The sequence below is a fragment of the Magallana gigas genome, chromosome 9 (assembly GCF_963853765.1).
Source record: "Magallana gigas chromosome 9, xbMagGiga1.1, whole genome shotgun sequence".
NCBI lineage: Eukaryota > Metazoa > Mollusca > Bivalvia > Ostreida > Ostreidae > Magallana > Magallana gigas.
Window position 1 is genome coordinate 43,151,230 of NC_088861.1, and position 23,614 is coordinate 43,174,843.

General features: G+C 36.6%; 1 protein-coding gene across 1 annotated transcript in view; it reads left to right on the plus strand.

Moving 5' to 3' along the window:
* LOC105330003 (protein phosphatase 1 regulatory subunit 12A) overlaps positions 1-23,614 on the plus strand; it is a 40,415-nt gene that overhangs the window by 7,739 nt on the left and 9,062 nt on the right. Inside the window, exons 7-26 of the mRNA XM_066072502.1 lie at positions 215-279; positions 1,201-1,218; positions 3,719-3,757; positions 4,711-4,985; positions 5,504-5,544; positions 5,880-6,047; positions 6,420-6,452; positions 7,703-7,855; positions 9,225-9,431; positions 10,074-10,144; positions 11,031-11,330; positions 11,781-11,871; positions 12,173-12,367; positions 12,677-12,743; positions 15,567-15,722; positions 16,092-16,204; positions 16,309-16,370; positions 19,941-20,163; positions 21,732-21,854; positions 23,019-23,165. Coding sequence (XP_065928574.1) covers positions 215-279; positions 1,201-1,218; positions 3,719-3,757; positions 4,711-4,985; positions 5,504-5,544; positions 5,880-6,047; positions 6,420-6,452; positions 7,703-7,855; positions 9,225-9,431; positions 10,074-10,144; positions 11,031-11,330; positions 11,781-11,871; positions 12,173-12,367; positions 12,677-12,743; positions 15,567-15,722; positions 16,092-16,204; positions 16,309-16,370; positions 19,941-20,163; positions 21,732-21,854; positions 23,019-23,165 — 2,547 coding nt within the window. The remainder of the gene's footprint in view (positions 1-214; positions 280-1,200; positions 1,219-3,718; positions 3,758-4,710; positions 4,986-5,503; positions 5,545-5,879; positions 6,048-6,419; positions 6,453-7,702; positions 7,856-9,224; positions 9,432-10,073; positions 10,145-11,030; positions 11,331-11,780; positions 11,872-12,172; positions 12,368-12,676; positions 12,744-15,566; positions 15,723-16,091; positions 16,205-16,308; positions 16,371-19,940; positions 20,164-21,731; positions 21,855-23,018; positions 23,166-23,614) is intronic.

Sequence of the window (23,614 nt, forward strand, 5' to 3'; positions counted from 1 at the left end):
CTTACAACAAACTTTTGGAGGAAGAGTGAACTTCAAGAGGAAGAATGGTGCAAATACAAGATAATTATTATTGGAAACTTGATAAACTTTTTGTTTAGGGCATTTAAGAAGTTCCCTAAATTCAAACTTGTGTTCTAGCCTTGCTCACCTATAACTTCTCTTGTCCATGTTGTCAGAGGCAGTAAGATTAACTGCCATTATTTTTATTTTTCAGCAAAAAGATTTGAAAGATTCGCAGAATGAAATCATCCCAACCCGCGGCCAGCATCAAAAGAGAAGGTATGTACTGCATGTGTTTACCTGTCTGATATATTCAAAGGTATATTCAGGTGTCTACAGGTGTATCTAGGTATTGGGTGGAAAATAGCTAGAACACCCTTGTATATTTCCCTCACTAGAATGAGTTAACAAAATTTCCTGTGTAAATGTTGTACATTGTATTCAAAGAATAGATATTAAAATCTGGTTGAATAAAAGAGTTTTCTCCCCTTTGTTTTGGTTAAGTTACAATTATGTTATTTTTTGTTTTCATGATTTGGTTTATTGATGGATATTAATTGATAAAGTCCTGTCATTTAGAATTTTTGCATGATTTTTCTCAAATTGCACGCCTTGATTAAGGAATTTTTCTACTAAAGCATTCACCACTAGGGAAGTCATTGTCAAACAAAGCACAGCATTTTGTAATATTTTCATATAAAATAAAACTAAATATAGATTCCAATAAATATTTTTCATTGTTTTTATTTATTTTGAATTACTTTTTTTTAAAAATTCAAATAGATATTAATTTTCATAACTTTTTTTCCCTGTAATTTCTTAGTATTGTAGTAGAAATAAATAATTATACTTCACAAATTCATTTACAATATGCTTGATTTTTATTTCTTTACAAGCCCTATAATATTTTACAGATATGTTTATTTATGGTACATAAATATATATCTAAGTATTTATTATAAATGCATTATATATTTGTTTCAATTATTACTAATTCATGGTATAAAAACTAAATTTTCTGATTATTTGAATTGCAGACAATTACATACCGTGTACGGATTCTATTATCAAAGATTTGATTTTACGAGTGTAAAAGTGTTGAGCACTAATATTTGTGACAGATTATGAGTTTTAATTGCAGCGACTTAACGATGTTGTTATTGATTGCGATCACTAAATCGCCGTGTATGTTATTTACAGCCGCAGTGACTCCACCAGGTGCAATTCTTTGTTTAGTGCTTTGTACAGTACAAGGGTGTTTTTATCGTAAGCCCAACTGAAAAAGTTACTTGATATTTATGTAAATTATTTTTAAAAATTTTACCTCCTGAAAAATAATATAATGTACCCAGTATTTGAGATCAAAACTCCCACCATTTTTATCACTTTTAAAGAAACCACAAAGAAATGACCCAATTTTTACAAACTTTAAGTAAAATCTATGTAATTAAAAAATTAGGTTAGTATCCATTCTTTGAAGGAGTATTTTTCAACCGTTATTTGAATGGGTGTAATTCAGTTAATGAAGGGCTTAGGATGAAAACACTGTACTATAAACAACCTGGCTTGGGAATTGGCTATTGTATTCATGATAACGCTACTGCTGTGCTATTTATGGTAACGCTTCATACTGTATGGCTCTCATATTATACAAACATATAATCCAGATATATATATACCTTTCAAGTCTGTCTTGATTTATTAATCATTTATCATTGGAAGTTTAGATGGAGAAAAAAAATATGTTAATGGATGATAAACGTGTATTTGCATTAATTTTGAGCTAGAAGGAAATCCCCCTATCCCCAATGATATTGTAACCTCTTTCTTTTCTATGGAAATTTATATAGATATGTTGCAAAGACATATATAATACATGTATATACTCATGTGTCAGAATTTAATTTATTATGAATTTGTAAAACAGTAGATAAGAATTGTTTTCATTGATATGGTACATGTAACAGGTAGCTTCTTTAGCTGACCTGAGTTAGCCGTACCTCTCTATATCCAGATTGATAATTAACCTATATAGCATGATATAGGTATGCTGCATGGTCCCACTTACCTGTCTTACCTGTTACATATAGGTAAACAAGTTAAGCAAAATGAGGTGAGAAAAAAATCTCATCAATTTCTGAATCTTCTTGCTGAGTTACAGTTTTAAAAAGTAATGTTACATGTAGATAGTAAAAATCACAGAGGTGAACTGTTGATGTCTAGATTTATTTGGAAAATATTAATTTTCAAGTATAGAATGATAAGTTTAGTGTTATGCTAAGTGTTATAGCTCCCTACACTTGTTACAAAGTCGTAGGTACGTTGCTGTCATGAAAATAAATATGATTCTTTCAATGCAAGGCAAATTAAGATAATAAACTTCTTTAAATGTTTAAAAGAGGGTGGGAAAAGCTTCTTCAGATCAATAATAGAGGTATGATGATTTGCAAAATTCCCCTCCTCAAGGATTAAATAACCTCAACCTAGAATTAAGGTCTTTTAAAAAAATAATTTCTCCTTTGCTCTCAGAGATAAAGACATCAGAAACGTGCAGTATTGTTGGAACAAATTATCCCTCGCATAATAAGTATTTGTGTAAATAATGTCTAAAGGTATTGTGGAGCAAGGCCAGCCGGGGGAGTAACGTAATAGTGTGCATTTTTAAGAACCTTAATTTGAGAGAAAATTTTTTTTTATCTGCACACTAAAGCTATTCACCTGGGGATCCCAGCCCGAATAAGCCAGGTCTGGGTGATATAATTTGGTCGAGGAATTTAAGGTTACAAATGGCTCCACTAATGGCATGTTGACCTTATGGGTTCAAATTGACAGTGGAGTCACTCATGCATGGATGTGATGTTTCTGTGTATTAGGAATTTTGAATATTACATGATAGGGACGGGAGGATTTTAATGAATGTACTACTATGGGATGCGTAAGGTAAGGGAAAACAACTTGGGGGAGAGGGAGGGGCTAGAATGGTGTGAATAGAATTCCCTAGGGGGAATAAGGGGGATATTGTCAAGAATTTTTCAGATATTGAGTTTTTTACAGTTTTTATTTTTTATTTTTCATGAATTGTATTGGGTTTTTTAAACTGAGTCATGCTTTTAAAACGTAAATACAGACAGAGAAGTCTTTTCTTAAAAAAATAAAACAGAAAACGATTTGAAAGTAGCATGTTTGGTTTGTTGTGCATGTGTGATTCACTTGAAAGGAATTTAAAACAATGTCCTCTCACATTCCTTATAAGGAGCATGACTTCACTCCGTCAGTGGTGTGGTAAAGTGTGGCCTATAGTGTTCACCCAGCAGCCAGCGCTGGGCTATAAGCTATGACTGGGACGGAACATGGGCAAGAAACCCCCCACCTCACTGCTGCTGCGTTAGACACAGAGCCTCTTTTTCACAATTCATTGGAATGGTTTTTGAGTTTCCAGAGAATCCCCTTATTGTTGCATGTATGGATTGGATGCACTATTGTAAAGTGACAATTAGGTCAGATGTAAACAAAAGAGAATTAGTTGTAGACTTCAGCTTATGGACGCAGTGTCAGCCTGGGAAATACAAGTTAATTCTATTATAATGAATAATTCCTCCATTGTGTCTTTCAAGATAAACTAATTTTTGTGAAATTGGTATTGATGTTAAGAGAGGATCTTTTTTTAGCCCGCCTATGATGTCATCTGATGATTATGCGCTGTTTTTCTTTGATATAGGGAACCCTTAGCAAACAATATTTCCGCTGATATAGAAAGGTACATATGAGATTACCCTCCATCATTGTCCCCTCCATGCTCTCATTAAAACTTGCATGGTGTGTCTATAACTGCCAAAAGGATAGGAGCACAGCAGAAAGGACTTGTCTATAATGCCACTTAAATAAAGAGAAATGTAGGGGGATTCGACCCAAACATTCTTAAATTTTTTATAATTAATTCAATTACACATAGTCAGAACATACCTTTTAATGACATTTATGTATACAGCATTAGGATTATAATCAGTATTATAGCTGCCTTGTTGTTTGTCTGTCTTTGTGTGTCAGTGGTTTCTATTTCACAGTGTGTTAACCATATGTCTATCCCATCTCTTACACACAAAAAACATGGCTGATACATGGTCCTATGGGAAATATTTACCTAAGATTGACAAAAAAACATTCTCATAATCGGGTGAATTTTCCATCTCACCCACAGATTAACATTACTACTGAGGGGTAAGAGTGGGTGTGTCTTTTGATGCTGGGGGCGTGGACTAATGCTCTGTGATAACTGTCAATCATCTTGCTGACTCCCACTTGCTGCTCTTTGCAGTATTTCAAAATCATTTAATGTGTAAAGTTTATTTTTTACATAGATATAAATTGAAAAATTTTAAGATTGTGCTATGACCTTTTTAAGAAAAAAAATATTTATGCAAGCTTTTCTCTCTTCTGTTTTTTTTTTTTAATAGTTTTTTATCGTTGTCGTTAGCAGTGTCTTGTGTTCTTGCATTGCTCTAAGAAAATAGAGAACAGAATTATATATATATTGATAGTAATTATTGTAACTGCTAAATGCTCTGAAAACACTGATTAAATATGTGTCTTAATATATTAAGGATACATATATTGGATGTAATCTTTGATTTGAAGTAAACACTGATTATTTTAGGTAAATTACAACACATTTTTAAGTATGTGTAATAAGATCCACCTGACCTATTTCAGGAGTTCAGTGACGCGGATGAGCGTGGATCAGAAACACAACGTCAATGTGAAGACGGTGGAACAGGAGCGTGCAGCGCTAGAAGCAGCTCTTCAATCCCCGACAGAGGAGGAAGAAAAAGTACTCAAAAGCAGCTCCAGCTCGGCCAGTGAGGAGGAAAGCTCGGAGGATTCGGAGTCCAAGTCACAGCCAGAGGAAAACGCGGAGACAAGTCCCAAATCCACACCCACAACAAACATAGAGTCGGGCACAAAGTCCACAGAGAAAACGGAAACAGGTCGGTGCCTTACATCAATCTATTGGTTCAGAAAAATTGCTTAGTAAAGGGTTTGTGTAACTAAGTATGTCTGATTACATGGTACATCCTAATTTCAACTTCATTTGCTGGAGATACTTTGAGATATTGGCAATGTGACCTGTATTTTCCTTTATGAAAACCTAAGGAGCAATATAGCTTTGTATAAAGTTATATAGATTAGTTACCTTGCAGTCATTTGATGAATTCAGATTGTCCATTGATTGGTGCTGAGTTTGACTGATTAGTCCATTGGAGTTATCTAACAAGACCAGGATTGATTGATTTCATGCAGAACTGTATTTTAATTTGGATGAATAAAAAAAGATACATTTTTATATCATATAAATGAAGAAAAGTGGCTATGTATTCTTCAGAGATAGGTCATGTACAAAGAGTAATTAACTGAAATATCAGAGGAAAAGAGCATGCGTAATAATTGGATCTTAGAATGCATGTATATATTAACAATGTAATCAATTTTCTTTTCTTTTTTTCAGAAAAACAAAATGAACTAAATAGACTTTCTTCTAATCAAGTGGTATGTATTTTCATTCTGTTCTTGACTTTATTAAAATAATCTGGTTTTTGATGCATTATAAATACTATATCAGACAGTGTAATAGTAAAACTTGTATGAAAACGGATATAGCGAAATCTCAAATATAACAAAGTTTTATAGACTCCCCAGCAAAATCTTTCAAATAAACAAATCCTAGCACAGTTTTATGACTATAAAAAAATAATATATAACGCATTTACAGATAAAATAAAGTAGGTCTATTTGTTCCTAGGACTTCTTGATAACCTAGTTTTGACTGTAGTAAGCAAATGGTAAGCAGGCGCTTTACATAGTAATTGGTGTGTGTTTTTCAGCCCAGAGAGAGGGATAAGCCGCCTATCGTAGAGACCAAAGATGTTCCGAAGGTCGACGAGAAAGGGGAGACAACTCACGTATCCATCAAGGATAAAATCAACGAGGACGCAGTCACTAAACCGAAGGAGGAAACGCCCACCATAGAGAAGATCGGCGACAGTTTGAGGGTATGTTGTTGTCATAAAAACCTGCATCACACACCTAGAATGGAAGTCGTCTCATATTTTAGTAAATGCTTTATTGGAGTGGGTCTATGAATTCAGGGAGTTACTTTTTTTTTCAATATTATGTGAAAAATAAAAGTTACACCCAGTATTCCACATATGATTAATGATTTAGTGAAAAATGATTCAGATTTATCAGTAGAGTAATATATTAGATCAAAAAAATCTCTGAAGAAAAGGCAATTATTATTACTATCAACATGTTACGTATGAATTTTGCAACAAGTTGGGAGGAGAAGAACTAGAAGGGAATGAATGGCGGTGAGTGTTGGCGTCCATTTTGTCAGACTGTTAGTTTCTGTGTCATGTTTTCAGGACACTCGCTCGAAGCTCAGACTGAGACTGAAGGTAACAACAAGGCATGCAATCAGTAAACGTCAGGGGCGGGCAACTCTGTCTGACACACAGAGGAACAGTTCAGTTTATGTCATGATGTTCCATTATACTTTGTACACACACAATACCACACTTACACTGCCTTTCTCTACTGCAAAAATAAAATATTATTTTGTATTTATGAAAATTGGCAGGGATTGATTTTTCAAATTGTTTGCACAGATTTTATTTAGCGCATCTCTGAATCTATTTTTTCATACATATGTATGTCATTTGGCTATGTAGTTGACCTAGCAGAAACTGAAAATGCAAAATAGAATATAGCTAATTTAAAATTTACAGTACTATATGAATTATTAATAAGAAGAAAAAAATTCAAAATCTCTCTGGTCTATTGAAGTGTTAAGAAAAAGAAGAGGGGCATTTATTGTTTTCAGGGGAAGATAAGTTGAAGAAAGAGAGATCAAATCTCTGTAAAATAGACATTTCCAGCTCTGTGGCCTGCTCTCCTTCTGAAGTCTCTTAGAACTATGATACAGTAAAAGGCGTTTATAACAAAATGCCAGGGAAGGGCAATTTTGCTTCATTTTAAGCGTAATTCGTCATATCCTTCAAGTTTACAACATTTGAGAATGAAAATCACTTTGCTGTAAAAGCATCAATTCATAATAAGCGTGTTCGCTATATCTGTGTTAAACTGTAATATGTTTCAACTATTGTAAGACTACAGGCAGTGGAGGTGTGTTATTGGGACCGTTACATCCTGTACATCATCATCCTACACATATTCTATATATTGATATGAAGTCAGTAAGTTAGACAAACTTTGTTAATCAAAACTTGCCATCAACAATTATTTATATATCTTTTATTAGGTGGTCAACAGATTTAAGATGAATTTTGTTCGCTCAAATTTTACAAATTTTATTTGAAAAACAAGAGACAGATTTGTTTAACAGAGTTTGACAGCATTGTTGCAAATGGCATGTATCTAGACGACGACAAAGTGCATGAATCACACGACTTGTATAGAAATAAGGACTTTATTTATACACAGGACGAGATCTGCATGGGTTAAGGGAAACAATCGAAGAAGCATCAAAATCATTTCTCATAGCTTTGGGAATCTTTATTTTGAAATGTTTAGCAAACATGGGGTATCTTTTGGATATTTTGGTAACAGTAAGATATTTTTTTCTGAGATTTGCTTGTTGTATGAGGTGGAATGACAAATGATGAAACTTGGTGGTTTTGTTCATAAGGAAATTGCAAAAGAAACGGAGGAGAAGGCGGTGTCAGACAGCAAGCCAGAAAAATCGGACTCGGCCGAGAAAGAGGAGAAGGCTCGAACAGGGGTGAGTGGACAGATGGGTCTGTCTCGCTCGCTCAGCATGCCTGCTCATTACCGCTCCGAGGTAACCGCACTCACCAGGGGGCTCGAACCGCCAGGGGGCAGCACTGGGCTCCTGTCAGTGTTACGTACTAATTTTTGTATTATTGCGAACATTTTGTCTCGCGTTTTTTAATAAGATGTGATCAATCCTTAGAAAACCTGTGTACAATTTCAATTTTGAATAAGGGAATAAATTATAATTTTTTTGGTATAAAGTAATTGAATTAAAAATTTTGTTGAAATGCATGTAAATTTTTTATATTTGTGGTACTGATTTCATTCTAAACACATTAATTTTTTAAATGAGTAATACACATTTATTCCATTGATGGTTGCATTATTATCATGAGGAAAATGTTATCCTTCAATACAGAATTCAGTATGCAGATGTGATATAATCTTTTATAAAGAAACTTCTTTACATAAACACTTACAAGAGCCTTACGAGCTGACTCCGCTGGTGGTTCCCTAGCCCCCTCCCTGTATGAAGTGGTGCGGGGTTTGCTTGGACGGTTGCCGCTGGGGCCCCATTCTAGCCCAGAGGGCTGATGGGTGATGCCCTTGTTTCTGCTTTGACTATTACATTAACAGTGCATTGTGGCTTGGGTTAGCTAACATCATTACTGACCGGTCGGTTCCGCATACTTCACTATTATGTACTGGACACTTCAATACATTGACTTACACTTGTTATGCTCAAAGCATCAGATTTCTCACTGTTGATAAAAAGATAGCCAATGGCATTATATTTACATTTAATTCTGATCATATAATAACAGAAGTATATTTTCTTTAGCTGTTGATTAGTTACTGAGATATATCAACCTTTTCAGGACAGCAAAACTAATTTCTCACTGTACTCTGCACAATTTCCCACATACATGTATTGTAAGGAAAAGTTAACATTGTCATAAATTATCTAATACAAAGTTCAAAATTAATTTATTATTTACTGAGTTTTATTAATATTCTTTCTAAATAAATGTTTTCTTAATGAACATCTGTAACTATAAATTTTTAATGAGAGAATTTATCATAGCCCAAGTGTCACGGTATAACAATCACAATACCATATGTCCAGGGATTTTTTTTTTAGGTCTTGTTTAATTAACTACCTGACTGTACTTTATTGATCATTTCAATTGAAAAAGTTATCTGTTTCACTTCATGGTGGAAAATTTTATTTGAAAATTGCAATAAATGGTTATTCAGATAAAAAAAAATATGAATAGAATTTTTTTTTTTTTGGAAAATTGCTGAATGTGAAAAATCCCAGGATATATGGTATTATGCTGTTGTGGTTGTTTTTGCATTACTTTACTCCTCACTGTGTGCCATTTTTGCTGTTGTGTGTGAACTCTGGGTCTGTAATCCCCGCATGTCGTTTGTAGGTACCCATTATCTCCCTCCAGAAACCAGGAGAAGACAACCCCTCCACAGCCCCGCTACGGGAAACGCCCTCCTGGAGGGCGGGGCTACGCAAAACAGGAAGTACCAGCATGGTCAATGACAGCCTGAATGAGAACGACAAGAATAACCTGCCGCGCTCTGCCTCTAGTCCCCGCCTAGCCCTCAACAATAACAATCGGTTGGAGAATGTGAGTTATAGAAGCTACAAGCCTTCAGTCTCATGGTGACAAATGGAATACTGTTCAGATATCATTTTCAAAATACAATCATACTACTAGATCAGAAAGCCAATAGTGATAAGTTATTTCTAAATTACCGGTAGTTCATACTAGATTCATAATTAATTTCGAAATACATAGTTTATACACTTTAATTTTTGTCTATCGCGCCAGTGCTCCAAAATTCAACAAATAAGGATTTTATAAGTAAACTATACAGTCAAATGTTTAAATTTTCCTCTAATAAGAGTAGAGATGATAGAAATAATTTTGTTTCTGAAATAATATCTGATTGATGGGGTGATGTTGAATTACTGAGACAGGCTTGTGAAGATTAACTGGTTCTTGCACTGAGTTTGCTTGGTTCCCAGCTTCAGATGTTCAAACTTCCTGTTACATTCTTTCTAATTTTTGTTCTAGTTTTTGAAAATTGTTGAATTTGCTGCATGGCATGCATGAAGATTTACTAAGTGTTAGAATTTTTTTTTTTAATTTTCCCTCTCCTGATTAATATACTATATATACATATTCATTGTACTTCATTTAATGTACATTAAATTTCTCTCTATTTTAGAGAATTTGAATGATTCAAACTGTTTTTCTTATTTACAGGACAAGTCGAACCGACCATTCCTAAGCACTAGCACAATATCAGAAAACCAAGAGAACAAGGTCCCCGATAGGTAAGAGACATAATTCACCCCCACCCCCTTCCCCCACCCCCAGCTCTCAGGGGTCTCTTTGATAAGCGATGAATTTTGTTGACTTTTTCAATCATCGATCCATTGTTTTGTTATTTCATTACCTAGTAAAAAGAAGGAGTAAAGCAATTAAAATGCACTGTAAAAATAGACTTGAAATCATAAAATTTTTCAATGAAATGAAAACACAAGATATTATAGACTTAATCTAGATTAGAATACCTTTAAACTATGTCTACCTCTGAGATGTTTTTGGTTAGCTTTTGATGGACCTGTTGTGTGATCTTTTCAGATTGTCTAGCTTAGGACTTCAGTTTCTCTTTCTCACTGTCCTTTCTTTCTTCTGGTTTTCACTTCTATCAGAAATTATATGATATAGTGAATTGTGATTGTCATTATCTGTGTACATACTTGTTCATGTATTGCCATAGGTTTTCCTTTAAGTTTTCCTTTGTATATTTTGTTATAGTGGTTGTGATTGTTTAATCTTTTCATACATGCACAGTATAAATACATTCACTTGATAAAGCTGTTAATTTGAAGCCTGCCTTATCAAGAGTTGCCAAATCTAATCCTGAACTAAGCTATACCCTGTAAGATACACATTTGTGAAACTGAAATTAGGTAATCCGCATTGGGTAAAAAAATTCCTCTTTCATGTGAATTTTTCTTGATTCCTGTTCTGCATGAGTTAGTCTGTCACTGAATGTTTGTTATATTACGTGTATGTGTAGTTTCCTCTGTTATACTGCTAACACTGAATAACAAATCTGTCTCAATTCTCCCCTCTCATGTGCCGGGCTTTCTGCTTCTAACCGTACTAAGTCTGCGTGCATGGTCAGTCACTAAGCTTGTCGGCGTTTTTTAGATTGGGCTCTTCCTCTGTCAGTACCACTTCCTCCACTTCCACGACCTTGACCTCCACAACGTCCTTGAGAGGGCCGAGTTCGTTCCGGGGCCTGTCTTCATACAAGCAGCGACTGGAGGAGTTCAAGGAGGACCACCGATCTTCCCTGCCTACCCGCCTCGCCTCCCAGCCAGCGACCACTGCCTCGTCAGCCTTGACTCCAAGTGCTACCGTCACGACGGTCGGCTTGACAACGGGAACCACGACTTCTATATCCTCGTCGATCATTTCCTCCCCTTATTCTAATTATCAATTCAAAAGGTTGGTGTTGCCCCTTTCATCACATTATTCACCCATTTTTTTCCTTTGTGTGAAACCTTGGACATCCGAATGCTGAATCATTTGAGTATGAATTTACAGACTAAAAATATTTTGTTCATAAGTTAATACTTTAGATAATTATCATTGGTATGTTGTTGACATTTGCACTGATGTTTGCCTTAAGGGATAGAGTACTGATTTTTAAAGTAACATTAATTTTAATGATAAAGGATAATAGCATGTTATTGTAATGTATGAGTTCATGTATATACTGATTGGAATAGAGAACACACCAAGCCAGTTTTGATTTTATATGTGTACTAGAATAATCCCCATGGTTATTATTAATAAGAAGTTATCATTTTCCTACAAAAAATAGCATATTAATGAGTACTATATAGGATCTTATTGCATGTTGTTGACATTGAGAGGATATTTTACCTATTTCAGGCCTTATGGAATACCCAAACGTGATGAGGAGGCAGAAACTCAGAGGAAAGCTCGGGCCAAGAGAGCTCGGGAAACCAGGCGGTCAACACAGGTCAGTGGTTCAAGTCCAGTTACAGTAACTAGGAACTCACTAGACATGGTCGGAGTAGACCTGTGGTTCTAAGCTGTGACCAATTTCAATTTATTTTACAATCCGATTAAGGGCCCTCAAGGGGCAACAAGATGGTTGTACAATTATATAAATAAACAATGTACCATTACACATACACAGGAGTGTGAGAGTAGCAGGATTAGTGATATAATGTAAGCCTTTGATTTACTTGCTGTCATGGAATTGACAGACAAGCTACAGTTACTGATTTTGATTCTAGAACAATTCCTTTTCCTTGCAGGGGGTTACCAGAGAAGATATTCAGAAAGCGGAAGAAGTCTTGAGTGGGACGGCTCGCACAGAGACGGACAAGAGATTAGCAGCGCCCGACAGCGGGGATAAACCATTGAACAAGGAGGCAGATACCAGCACCACCTCACTGAGTGAGAGAATTACCTCGGAGAACGACACCATCGCATTACGACGCAACAGGGAGGTAAGGACAGGGTCCTTGTGTGTTGCTCCAACATATTAATTGTATGCTTGAAAGTTTAATTGGAGATGAGGGTTTTAATAATTTCAATTAGAAGGAGAAGTTTGAATATAAACTTAAAATTTAAGACAAGATGGTTTGACCAATGGTTTAATGGAGAATTTAGTTTTCTGACAAAATATACTGGTTTTATGAGAAATTTTATCCTGACCAATGATTTTATGAATAATTTTTTTTAACTCTATGAAAGAGACTGGTTATTTGATTAATGGTACAAAGGAGTGTTTTGTTTACTTATTTGATCTGTTGCAGGATGAACCGCGGAGTAACAGCTTTCGGCGGTCTCGAGATTCCAAAGATAGTACAGACTCTTATACACGTAAGTCGTTTACTTTACATTTATATCAGCGATCTCCTGGAGTACTTGCTTTGCTCTGATGTGAGGCTCAGTAGGTTGATATATTATGACAAGAGACATGTTTTATTTTGTTTGGATTTTATTTTTGATTTTATGCTGGCAACAAATAACAAGCAGCTTAGGAATAATATTAGTCAACAAAACATATTAAGCACAATCTGTACAGAGTCATTAGTCAACAAGACATAAGCATTAACTATACAGTGTTTAGTACAGCACAAAAGTAAGTCACATTTGAAGTTATCACAAAAGGAACAAAAGCACTTGTTTTATTTTCATTGAACTTGCCTTGGAATTTAGTCTCCCATTTAAATCTCCCACTTTATCACTTCAACCAGTTTCTCGGGTAAGAATTCATAGGCATTATTTAAACAGCTCAGAGAGACAAGTCACTGAAACAGTTGTGGGCAATCTGGCGTTTCTTCTTGGCGATCTCCGTCAGCGTGCGTGTGTTGTTGGAGCGATTCCTCTTGTTCCCGAACCACTTCTTGACCTGCTCCCCTGTGATCCCTCCCTGTATCGCAATCAGCTCCACGGTGATCGAGTCCGGATACGGATGACTGACGTTCTTCTCATACCAGTCCTCCATGATCAATATGGCTTTCTTGGGGAAGCTGGCTCGCTGTTTGCGGATTGGTCTGATGGGTCGGATCGACTGATTCCTGGCGTCCTCCAACAGGCGGATGCTCTGCTCCACTCGGTCCATCACCTGGTTTAGTTGTTGGTCGTAGTGCTGGTTCAGGGCAAGGGCGTGTTCTGGTAGGCATGGAGGCTTGGTCGTGTTGAGGCGCTCGGTTTCAATAGTGGCCATCTGGTACATGTAGAACTCGCTAAGTTGCTGTACATCTTGAGGATGGTCCATGCGGAGAGTCTGGAATCTTCTGCGAATATCCTGCTCCCGTTGGAAGAGGAGGGTGTTGATGTGTGGAGGGTTGGAATCTGTGACCGGGGAACACTGTGGGGATGGCTCGATTATGGGGCAGAAGGCAGCTGACACTGGGCAGGCCTCGTTGACAAGGTCACTCAAGGACACACTGAAGCGGCATGTAGACAAATCCTCTTCATAGTCCATAATGTTGACGGCACATGGAGGAAATGATGAACCGTCACTGTCTGCCTGGGCGAAACAACAGTCACTGAAAACTCTTGGCTCCTCAGTCAAAGAATGGGACTCCTCAGTAGAAGGCTGTTGCTCCTCAAAGGATTGCTCCTCACTGTTTGCATCTAGGCAGGTGAGATCACTGAACTCCAGGGCACGAGATAACACATCTTTGGAATCAGGTGATGAAGAGATGTCACTAAAGTCCATGGCACAAGGCACGAGTTTCTGAGAGAAGTTGAAGACATCAGGGGAGCTGACTGTGGAGGATGTTTCCTGAGACTCGGGTGATGTGGTGAAGTTGCTGGAACACTGAGTTGTATCATCCAGAAGATCTGAGGGTCCATCACGCACAGGATTGAATACCTCGGTAAGGCTGTCCAGGTCATCCTCGATGTGTGGCAGGAGAATCTCCGAGAAGCTGTCGTCAAAACCAATGTCCAGGAAATCGCTCAATTTCAGGGAGTGGAGCTTGACGGAGGGAAGGTGGAGCACAGGTGGAGAAGTGGAACACTGGTGTCCATCCATGTGGATAAGCTGGGTGGTTGTCTCCATGTCTTTGTAATTGATGAGATTGTTAATCAGATTAAGTTGTGATGTCTCATTAACTGTAATCCTGGGTATTTATACTGAGAGTGGGGCTTGAGTGTCCTCTGATTGGATTAATCTTTGAACTATTGATCAGCAATTATTATATTTGGCCTGTGATTGGCTGATTAATCAAAATGTTCACCATCCTGTGTTTTGATTGGCTGGGAGTTCTCTGATGGATGATGGTTTCTGGATTGAACTGTGATTGTCACTGATTTCACAGCTTGGGATAGTGGTCACCGAGATCATCAAATCTGTCAGGTCATGAACTCTTGGCTTGGGTTACAGGTCACTTACTCTGGGCTTGGGGTAGTGGTCACACAGAACTAACAGTATGACAGAAATGTCCTAATTGTTTAATTGTAATTAGTTTATCCATGGTCAGTACATTAACTTAGAAAGTTTACAACGTTCAGGTTTAAAAATAAATATAAAAAAAATAAAAATATTATAATGCACATGTTTCCATCTGCTTTTTTTTATTTAATTTTTTTTTTGTTTTCTGCTACACTTATGTTAATTCTATGAATTAATTTTAATCAATGTTTTTTGGTTTAAGTGATAGATAATATTAATTTGCTTAATGAAATTAAAATTTATTGATTTTGTTTATTCATAATACTGATGCAAATTAATTCATATTTGTTAAATATTAAAAAACATTTTAGCATTAGCAATATACATGTACATACAAAGTTAATTAATTAGTCAACACAGCTTGGGTTAATTATGTTCATAGCTACTGACAGCACTGATTATTATTAATTGCATAATTATAATAATTAGTGAAATTATATGCAGTGTTTTTTTAACTTGTTTAAAATTATCTAAAATATGTTCAGTATAATTTCTATGAAATTGAATCCCAAATATTACATCTTATATATTTAGTATTGGGAAAAGTAAAAAAAAATCACCCAATATTTGATGATACAATATATATTAAAATGTGTACTATATTGGTATAATAAAGAATTGCTTGATGTCTAGTGTTAGAAACTGATTAATTTTACTGTGATATCACTATCATGATGAAAAATGAAGAATTAATAGGAATGCTGTATTTATTAACAACTCTAGTTTTTGTTTTACAGCATATCTACGGAGGGACAGAATTGATAGGAATGCTATATCATTAAACGACCCCTCATCGTCTCTCGGATCAAGCTCGGGGATAACTCGGTCTCAGTCATTGCGGACTAGAATACGGAATGGCGAGCTGGAAAGCAGGATAGAGGAGAAATCCAACGGTGCGTCACTAACTACTTTATTCAATTTCGTTTAGAGTTCTTTAATTTTGAGAGAGGGGTTGGGAGGGGGTGTATTTAAAGTTGTTAGGCTCTTCTGTTCTATCTACAAAAATTCTAAGAGAATAGTGTGTCACTCACACTACTTCACATATTTTTGTGTACCCGGTACAGTTCTTCAGCTCGTGAGTCCCTTCTAAGAGTACTCTATCATAAAGAAATCTTAAAAAGGACCTACTTGGATTATGTGATCCCAACTTATTTGAAAAGATCATTCTTGATTCTTGTATTAATGGGGATCCTTCTTTTGCGCATGAAGATTTTTGAAATTTTATCGAAGAATAAAAGAGAGGTATCAATTTTTATTTCCAGATTCTGATAGTAAAGGAGATAAAGATGGGAGGAGAGAGTCGTCTGCCCTTGCCAGGAGAAGGCGGAGAAACGAGCGACGGTCGACAGGAATCGTCTCCTACGACAACAAAGATGTAAGTCTGACTCAGACCACAGTTTTGAGATGTAGTTTTAGCTACAGAAAAATTTTGTAGATTGAATGAATTGACCAAGTTTGATGCTTTGTTTGATTTTTCAGGAAGAAGAAGAAAAAGATAAAGAAGAAGAACCTGCCGATGATAAGGTGAGTGATAGAAAGAGGTAGAGGATGAATAATGTGAAGATGAGTGATAGAAAGACATAGTGGATATAGATTGTAAACATGAGGGATAGAAAGACGTAGTGGATATAGATTGTAAATATGAGTGATAGAAAGACATAGTGGATATAGATTGAAATATGAGGGATAGAAAGACAGTGGATATAGATTGAAAAATGAGTGATAGAAAGACTGGATATTGATTGTAAACATGAGTGATAGAAGGAGGTAGAGGATGAATAATGTTAAGATGAGTGATAGAAAGACAGTGGATATACCGGTAGGTTGAAATATGAGGGATAGAAAGATATAGTGGATATACATTGTAAATATGAGGGTTAGAAAGACATAGTGGATATACATTGTAAATATTAGGGATAAAAAAAAGAAACAAGGGAACCAGAAAGATGAATCTTGGTTTTAGTTTCCAAATTTTCACTCCATCGATATTGCTTTTGTTGTGATGTAACAATTTTAAAAACAGAATTCAGTGATTTTGATTGTGTGCAATTCTAAATGATGGTATACAGGTGTAAACTACCACTCAGTCTGAGGTAATGACTTTATCAGTTTGCTGTACAATAAAGCAGAGAATATCCTGGTTCCACAAAGTTACCTTGCATCTCTTAGTGTATGTGAAAAGACAGGACCCTGATATATGTAAAACATCCGATTATACAGTATAATTGGACTGATTTGGGACATTTCTAAGTGAAAGGATAACACCACGACCAGCATCAAGGATACCGCCGAATGACTGGACTAAATAACTGTACTAACTTGTCCTATATTGTGTAGGCAACCGACTACAGACTGCTTAATACAGTTCATTCCCTTTACGCATGTGATGACTTTTTTTTTTTACATCAATTGTACAAATTTGAGTGAAATTCTTTTTCAGCTTACATTTAAATCTTTTACACTGTTAATTAAAAGCATTTATTTCAGCAGGTTGTTTTTCCTTTACGTATTAAAAAATAAGGCTGACAGAGAGTTCGGTTTTGTCCTGGATGAATTGTTGTAAATTTTTCAAGGTCACGACCAACTGTTTGTCATCATATTATTTGGTACATACTACTTACAGTCAATGTCAACCTATGATAAACTCTTATCTTAGCTGGAACTTTGTCTCCTTGTTTTCTTATAGAGAAAAAAGCCCCATTACTAAGATAAATCATATCTTATCATCATGATTGGACTAAATATTACAACTAGCTGTGCTCTTGTATGTACCTTAATCTTGAGCTAAATTTTTTACCATGAAGAAATTGAGACATTATCGCTTTCATATACGGACATATATACCTCCCTTTTTTTGGTAAAACAGAACAAGGCATGCGGTGAAGAACCCAGATATGTATAGGCTGGACTTTTTTTCTGCTGAAAGTGAAACTAGGTTTTTCAAAGTTATAAAGGTTTGAAAGAACTAAGACAGACAAGGGAGGGATTTGCATGGGATTTATGTGGGATATTTGTGTGTGTCATTGGGATTTATGTGGGATATTTATGTGTGCCGACTGAATGCTCTATCAGAGAGGTAGTCTGGGAATGGTAGGGTTTTCATATGTCAGTTGCAGAAATTAATCACTTGAATTATATATGTATACAGATATTGATTTTATTTCTCTCGAGGAGATTAGGGATACTACAAATTTATTGCTATACTGTCATCCCCCTCTTCACCACCTCCCCCCCCCCCCCCCCCCCCCCCACACCTCTCTCCTTGCTCTATCGTTCATCTTAATTTCTCGCAACAAATTAAGCAAAATTCGCGGACTTATCAAGTTCATTAATGGAGGGGGGGAGGGGGGGGCTATGATCTGAAAATTGAGACCGATTTTGTGATAGCAGACATAATAGTTGAATGACATAATGTTAAATCTCTCTCAGGATGTGTATGTAATCGGCCAGACGTGGTCAGATAAGTGATATTGTGTAACACGTGAAGTACTGCACATATTGTGTTTGTCCCAAAGGAGTGAATTGATACAAGTTGAAGTACTGCATACGCATGTATATGAATAAAACATGCAAGGTCGTTGTATTCATAGTAATTAATGAGGCTATGGTAATATAGAATTTTTTACCTCTTGATGAAAAAGAGTTTGGTGAATTCATGTATGATATGGAATTGAGTAAGTTATCTTATTAGCATTTACAAGTGATTTTTACTGTAGCAAAGGTTTTCATTATTACAGTAAAGTTAGCAAATAACAGAGAGAGAGAGAGAGAGAGAGAGAGAGAGAGAGAGAGAGAGAGAGAGAGAGTGAGAGAAAAAGGTGTTAACTAGACCCTTGTTGTTGATACAGCTATTGATCGTTGATTATGATAACCTGACTGACTTAAAGCTTAAGTCTTTGTGTGTTCATAACTTCCATTTTTAAATCCCGCCTCATTGTGACATGCGGTGAGGAATCAATTGATCGAGCTGTGTATTTGATGGTCTTCTTATTTGTGTGCAAAATTACCTGTCATTATTCTTTAGAGCCCCCTTGTTGACTTATCCCATTTTGTTTTTATAATGTTGTCTTCTTAATACCTGTACAAGTTTTAATGTTGTAAAATTGTTCACCTGTAGATAATGACTGTTTATTCTCCAAATAGAATGGTGGAGAGGTGCCACATTTATTTTTCTGATCTTGCTATATTTATCCCTGTGTGAACCACTGTTTAAAAAATATATTCTTTGGATGGTTAGGTTTTCTCAGTGTCATTTTAAAGGAGGACATAGTTATTGCATGTGAAAGGATATATATTTCTTCTCTCCTTATTCTGGGATGAAAGTGGATCATTTTCCTTTAAGTTTGTTTCATCCCTCAGCAGAATATCAACGAAGTGTGAAAGTATTCCAACATGTGAAACCTATCTGCATGTAACAGGAATAATCGTGCACTTTTTAGAACTCTCCAGATGTTTTTGAAAGTTAAACTGGTCAGATTCTAGACCCCCCCCCCCCCCTTGTTTCTGGCTAATTGAGTTGTGTGAAAGGAACAAAAATCTGGATCCATCTCTTATTTTCTGATTGAGAATACTTTGAGAATTGTCCACCTCTTGATTCCTGCTAATTGGGTTGATATTGGATCCACCTCTCAGTTCCTGCTAATTAAGTTAATAAATAGATCCACTCCTCATTCTCTGCTGGATCTCTACAGATGTTTTGAGTGGTGAACTGATTGGCTTGGATTGGAATGTGCTGCTTCAGAAGCTGCTGTGTATAGTATATACAGTACACACAGTGTACACCAGACAGCATTCTGCCTGTATGCAGCGAACTCTCATATCATTATGTTGATAGAATCTATATATATAAACAGGATACACTCAGGCATCAGTTTGTACATGGGAACTTGAGTGAATGGCAGTTGTGCTGAAGAAGATTGAAATACTGAGGATTTAGCAGGATTATTTCTGCAAAGTTGTTCAACTTGTGTAACTCATCCCTTGTGTAAGGAAGTTTTCAGGGAGCCTGGTTCACGCCCATTGAATATTGTGTAAAACGACTAATAGTTTTCATTCAGTGAGATATCGTGAATGGATTAGCTCAGAAGGAATCCTAATTTCTGCTATTGAAGACTGACAATGTCCCACAATCATCGGTATGGAGTGGGATCAAGTTATCCCAACCTGAGTGGGTCCTACTCTGGATCCCTCTATGGCAGCCCCTCCTATGGGAGTTCCCTCGGGTCCAGCGCCTACAGCTCGGGGCTGGGATCAGGCTATAGCTCACGGGCTGGATCCACCAGTAGTCTGTCCAGCATAGGGAGTTCCTACGTCCCCTCTGTCCCCTCTTACAGGGTGGGCTATTAGTTAAAACGGCTCGATGGTCAATGCCTTTTTTATAAGATTGTTTTTCAGAAAAAGAAGAGCTCTGTAAAAAAATAAATATTGGAAAAAATATTAGAATTTGTTTGAGTTAAATAACGAACAGGTAAAGAAAAAATCATGTTTAAAGTTTGGGGTATAGATCTGGTCAGTAAATTATTGACCCCCGTGCCTCTTTGATAATTACCAAGATTGAAGTCTATGTGATCAGAGTATCGTACTGATATGACAATTGCTATATTGCTGATAGCCAAGCAACACTCAATCAAAAATATGGAGTTTAATACAACTCTTCAAATAGTTCAAACCATTGCAATAATTCAGCATAGATAATGAAGGACCCTCTGCTCTGGAGTAGACATTAATTGTTCTTGTACTGAGTTTTCCTGTCACTTCACTGCACATCCAGCACATGTACTGGCTAGCTCGCTGGAGACTGATGGAGATTGAAGTGTGCACTCTTGGAGACTATAAAGATTTTTTATCCTGTTCAATGATTGGATTTAGCCACACAGACAGTATTAGCGAGATGTATTGGGTTCGAGGAGGGAGGGGGGGGGGGGGGGGGGGGGGTTGTTGAAGTAAAATAAATCAGTTTTCGTTTATAGTTACCAGGAAAAATATTGAACTGATTTATTTATTCCTCCTGCTGTTGTTAAGCTAACTATGGAAAAGGAAAATGAATTGAAAATCTGTGTGTTACATTGAAAACTGATATAACTCCTCATTGTCTCTCATTTCCTTTGTGGTATAGACAGATGCACCTGTGGTGTAGAACCACCTCCATCATGAAGAAAAGAGTTTAAAGAATTTTAAGAAAGCCTTTGTACTTGCGTTGATTGAAGGTCACACAAATTGTTTTGAAAGGTGATAATAGTCCTCTGCAGGGAATCCTTAGTCTCAATTTCATTTTCCACGGGATTTATTTCATGTTGCGTTTGTTATGTGTAAGTAGACAGGTAAGGGATTCGGGTGTTGTACAATGGTAGCCCATGTTATGCAGTTAATGCTCAGCACTCAGGTAATGCATTGTTTTCAGGTATTCTCTTTTTTCAATATAATTTCACCGTATGGAGGTACTCCATAGTAGAGTAGAAGTACAAGCTGGTTCAGTGGTGTGGAGTTTGTTGTATCGAGTTTTAGGAAGGAGTAATTGTTGGTCATTGTAAACATGTATGGATCTGTAGACAGTCTGTCAAAGAGGCATGGCAAATCAATGACATTGTGTGTGTGCTGTGATATTAAGGGTCTGATTTGAAAGTAAGAAAAATTACCTTCAATATGTATAATGCAGGTAAAAAGAGTCTAATATGATGTTTAAAGTGTTTTTGTCATACAGACTTGGGACTAGAGTATTCTTCATAAACTGTAGATAAGTTATCAAAAAATACTTCGACATGTTTAGAACAGTGGGATTGTGCTGGAACGGACTTCAATAGATACATGTACTATAAACATGTTAATTAGGTCCTCTTAGTATCTTGTGGACCCTAATTTTTCACCTTGAATTTTATTTTAATGAGACTTGTTGTTTTTGACAGACTTCTGGTCGGTATGGGAGATACCCCTCCACGTCGGACGTCTCCGATCGGTACCGCCCCAGCTCCTACACAGAGACCTCCAAGTCTACGTCAGCTATCGACACCTCTCTAGATTATAAAAAAGTAAGTATATCCGCCAGTAACTGTCTGCCTGTCTGTCTCTCTTATTCTGTACTCTCTCTCTCTCTCTCTCTCTCTCTCTCTCTCTCTCTCTCTCTCTCTCTCTCTCTCTCTCTCTCTCTCTCTCACACACACACACATACTTAAAGCTAATTTAGATTTGATAACTCTCTTAGCAAGCATGTTTTCAATTTTGTTGTCAAAGAGATATAAAATTATAATTCAATTCAGATTATTGGCATCACCATGTTGGCATACAGTCAAAATGAAATCAAATGACAGACTATTATGAAGAGGTGTCTGTAATTGGGGGGAGGGGGGCTTTTTTGTCCTTGAAGAAGGTACTCATTTGTAAATCTTGAGATAATTGATAGCTAGGGTTAAGTTCTCCCTGCCTGTAGTCTGTAATGATGATATCCAATTTCACCTCAAGGTGAATTTGAATGCATTGCCTGTACATGTATACAGTTAATTTGGATATTGAGTTAATCACTGTATACCCAACTCCTTAATGGGATTATGGTGGATAAAGTACATATCTACTTAGTATAATTATTGTTTTAATTTGAATTAATTATCTATATAAGATGCAAACATTGTTGATTAAACTGTATAGACATATTTTACAAAGAAATTAAGGTGGAATAACACATCATCACAAAATGGCTGATCGAAATGACATTTCGTTTTATTAAAAGGATTTTATCGACTGCAACATGTAACGTACTCCATAGCCGAGTGGATAAAGTGTCGGACTTGTGATCTGTACATCACGAGTTCGAATCCTGCAAAGGCTTTTGTTGTTACTTACAGAAATAATTATTTTAGATATTCATTTTTTATCCCCAAACTGCAAATTTTTCGCTTATTTGACACATGTACAGTTTATTTATCATTATATCTTTCATTATCAAATAATGTTCTGTAAATTCGAGTGACTTTTTCCATGTGTGTTATTCCACCTTAATATATACCTTGCAGTAAATACATAGATTTGTATTCCTATCAAGCTTTGGAAAGTATGTAAACATTTTAGGGGTTTTAAATGGTACAGCCCTGTATATCTAATATAAGATAAGAATTATATTTCAACAAATTACTACATCTTCATAGTATTTATCTGTCAGTGAATGATTAATGGCATGGAATTAAATTATTATTTTTTAGTTATATGAAGATGAAAAATCTAATAGTGAGCGGTTAAAGCGTGAGTTATCGGACACAAAGAAGGAACTCCTAGAGGCCAAGGGAGAACTGGACAGACTGCTGAAACGCAGCGAACATTCGCGTCTCTCCGACACCAACGAAAAGAGGGTTAGTGTTGTGTCTCAATCCCCAACTTGTCTCCACGTAACCCAACTTCCAACCCCTACCCCCTACCTGGCCCCACCCAACTTCCCATCTCTACCCCCAACCTGGCCCCACCCAACTTCCCATCTCTACCCCCAACCTGGCCCCACCCAACTTCCCATCTCTACCCCCAACCTGGCCCCACCCAACCCAACTTTCTATCCCTATCCCCAACCTTGTCCCACCCAACCCAACTTTCTATCCCTATCCCCAACCTGGTCCCACTCAACCCAACTTTCTATCCCTATCCCCAACCTGGTCCCACCCAACCCAACTTTCTATCCCTATCCCCAACCTTGTCCCACCCAACCCAACTTTCTATCTCTATCCCCAACCTGGTCCCACCCAACCCAACTTTCTATCCCTATCCCCAACCTTGTCCCACCCAACCCAACTTTCTATCCCCATCCCCA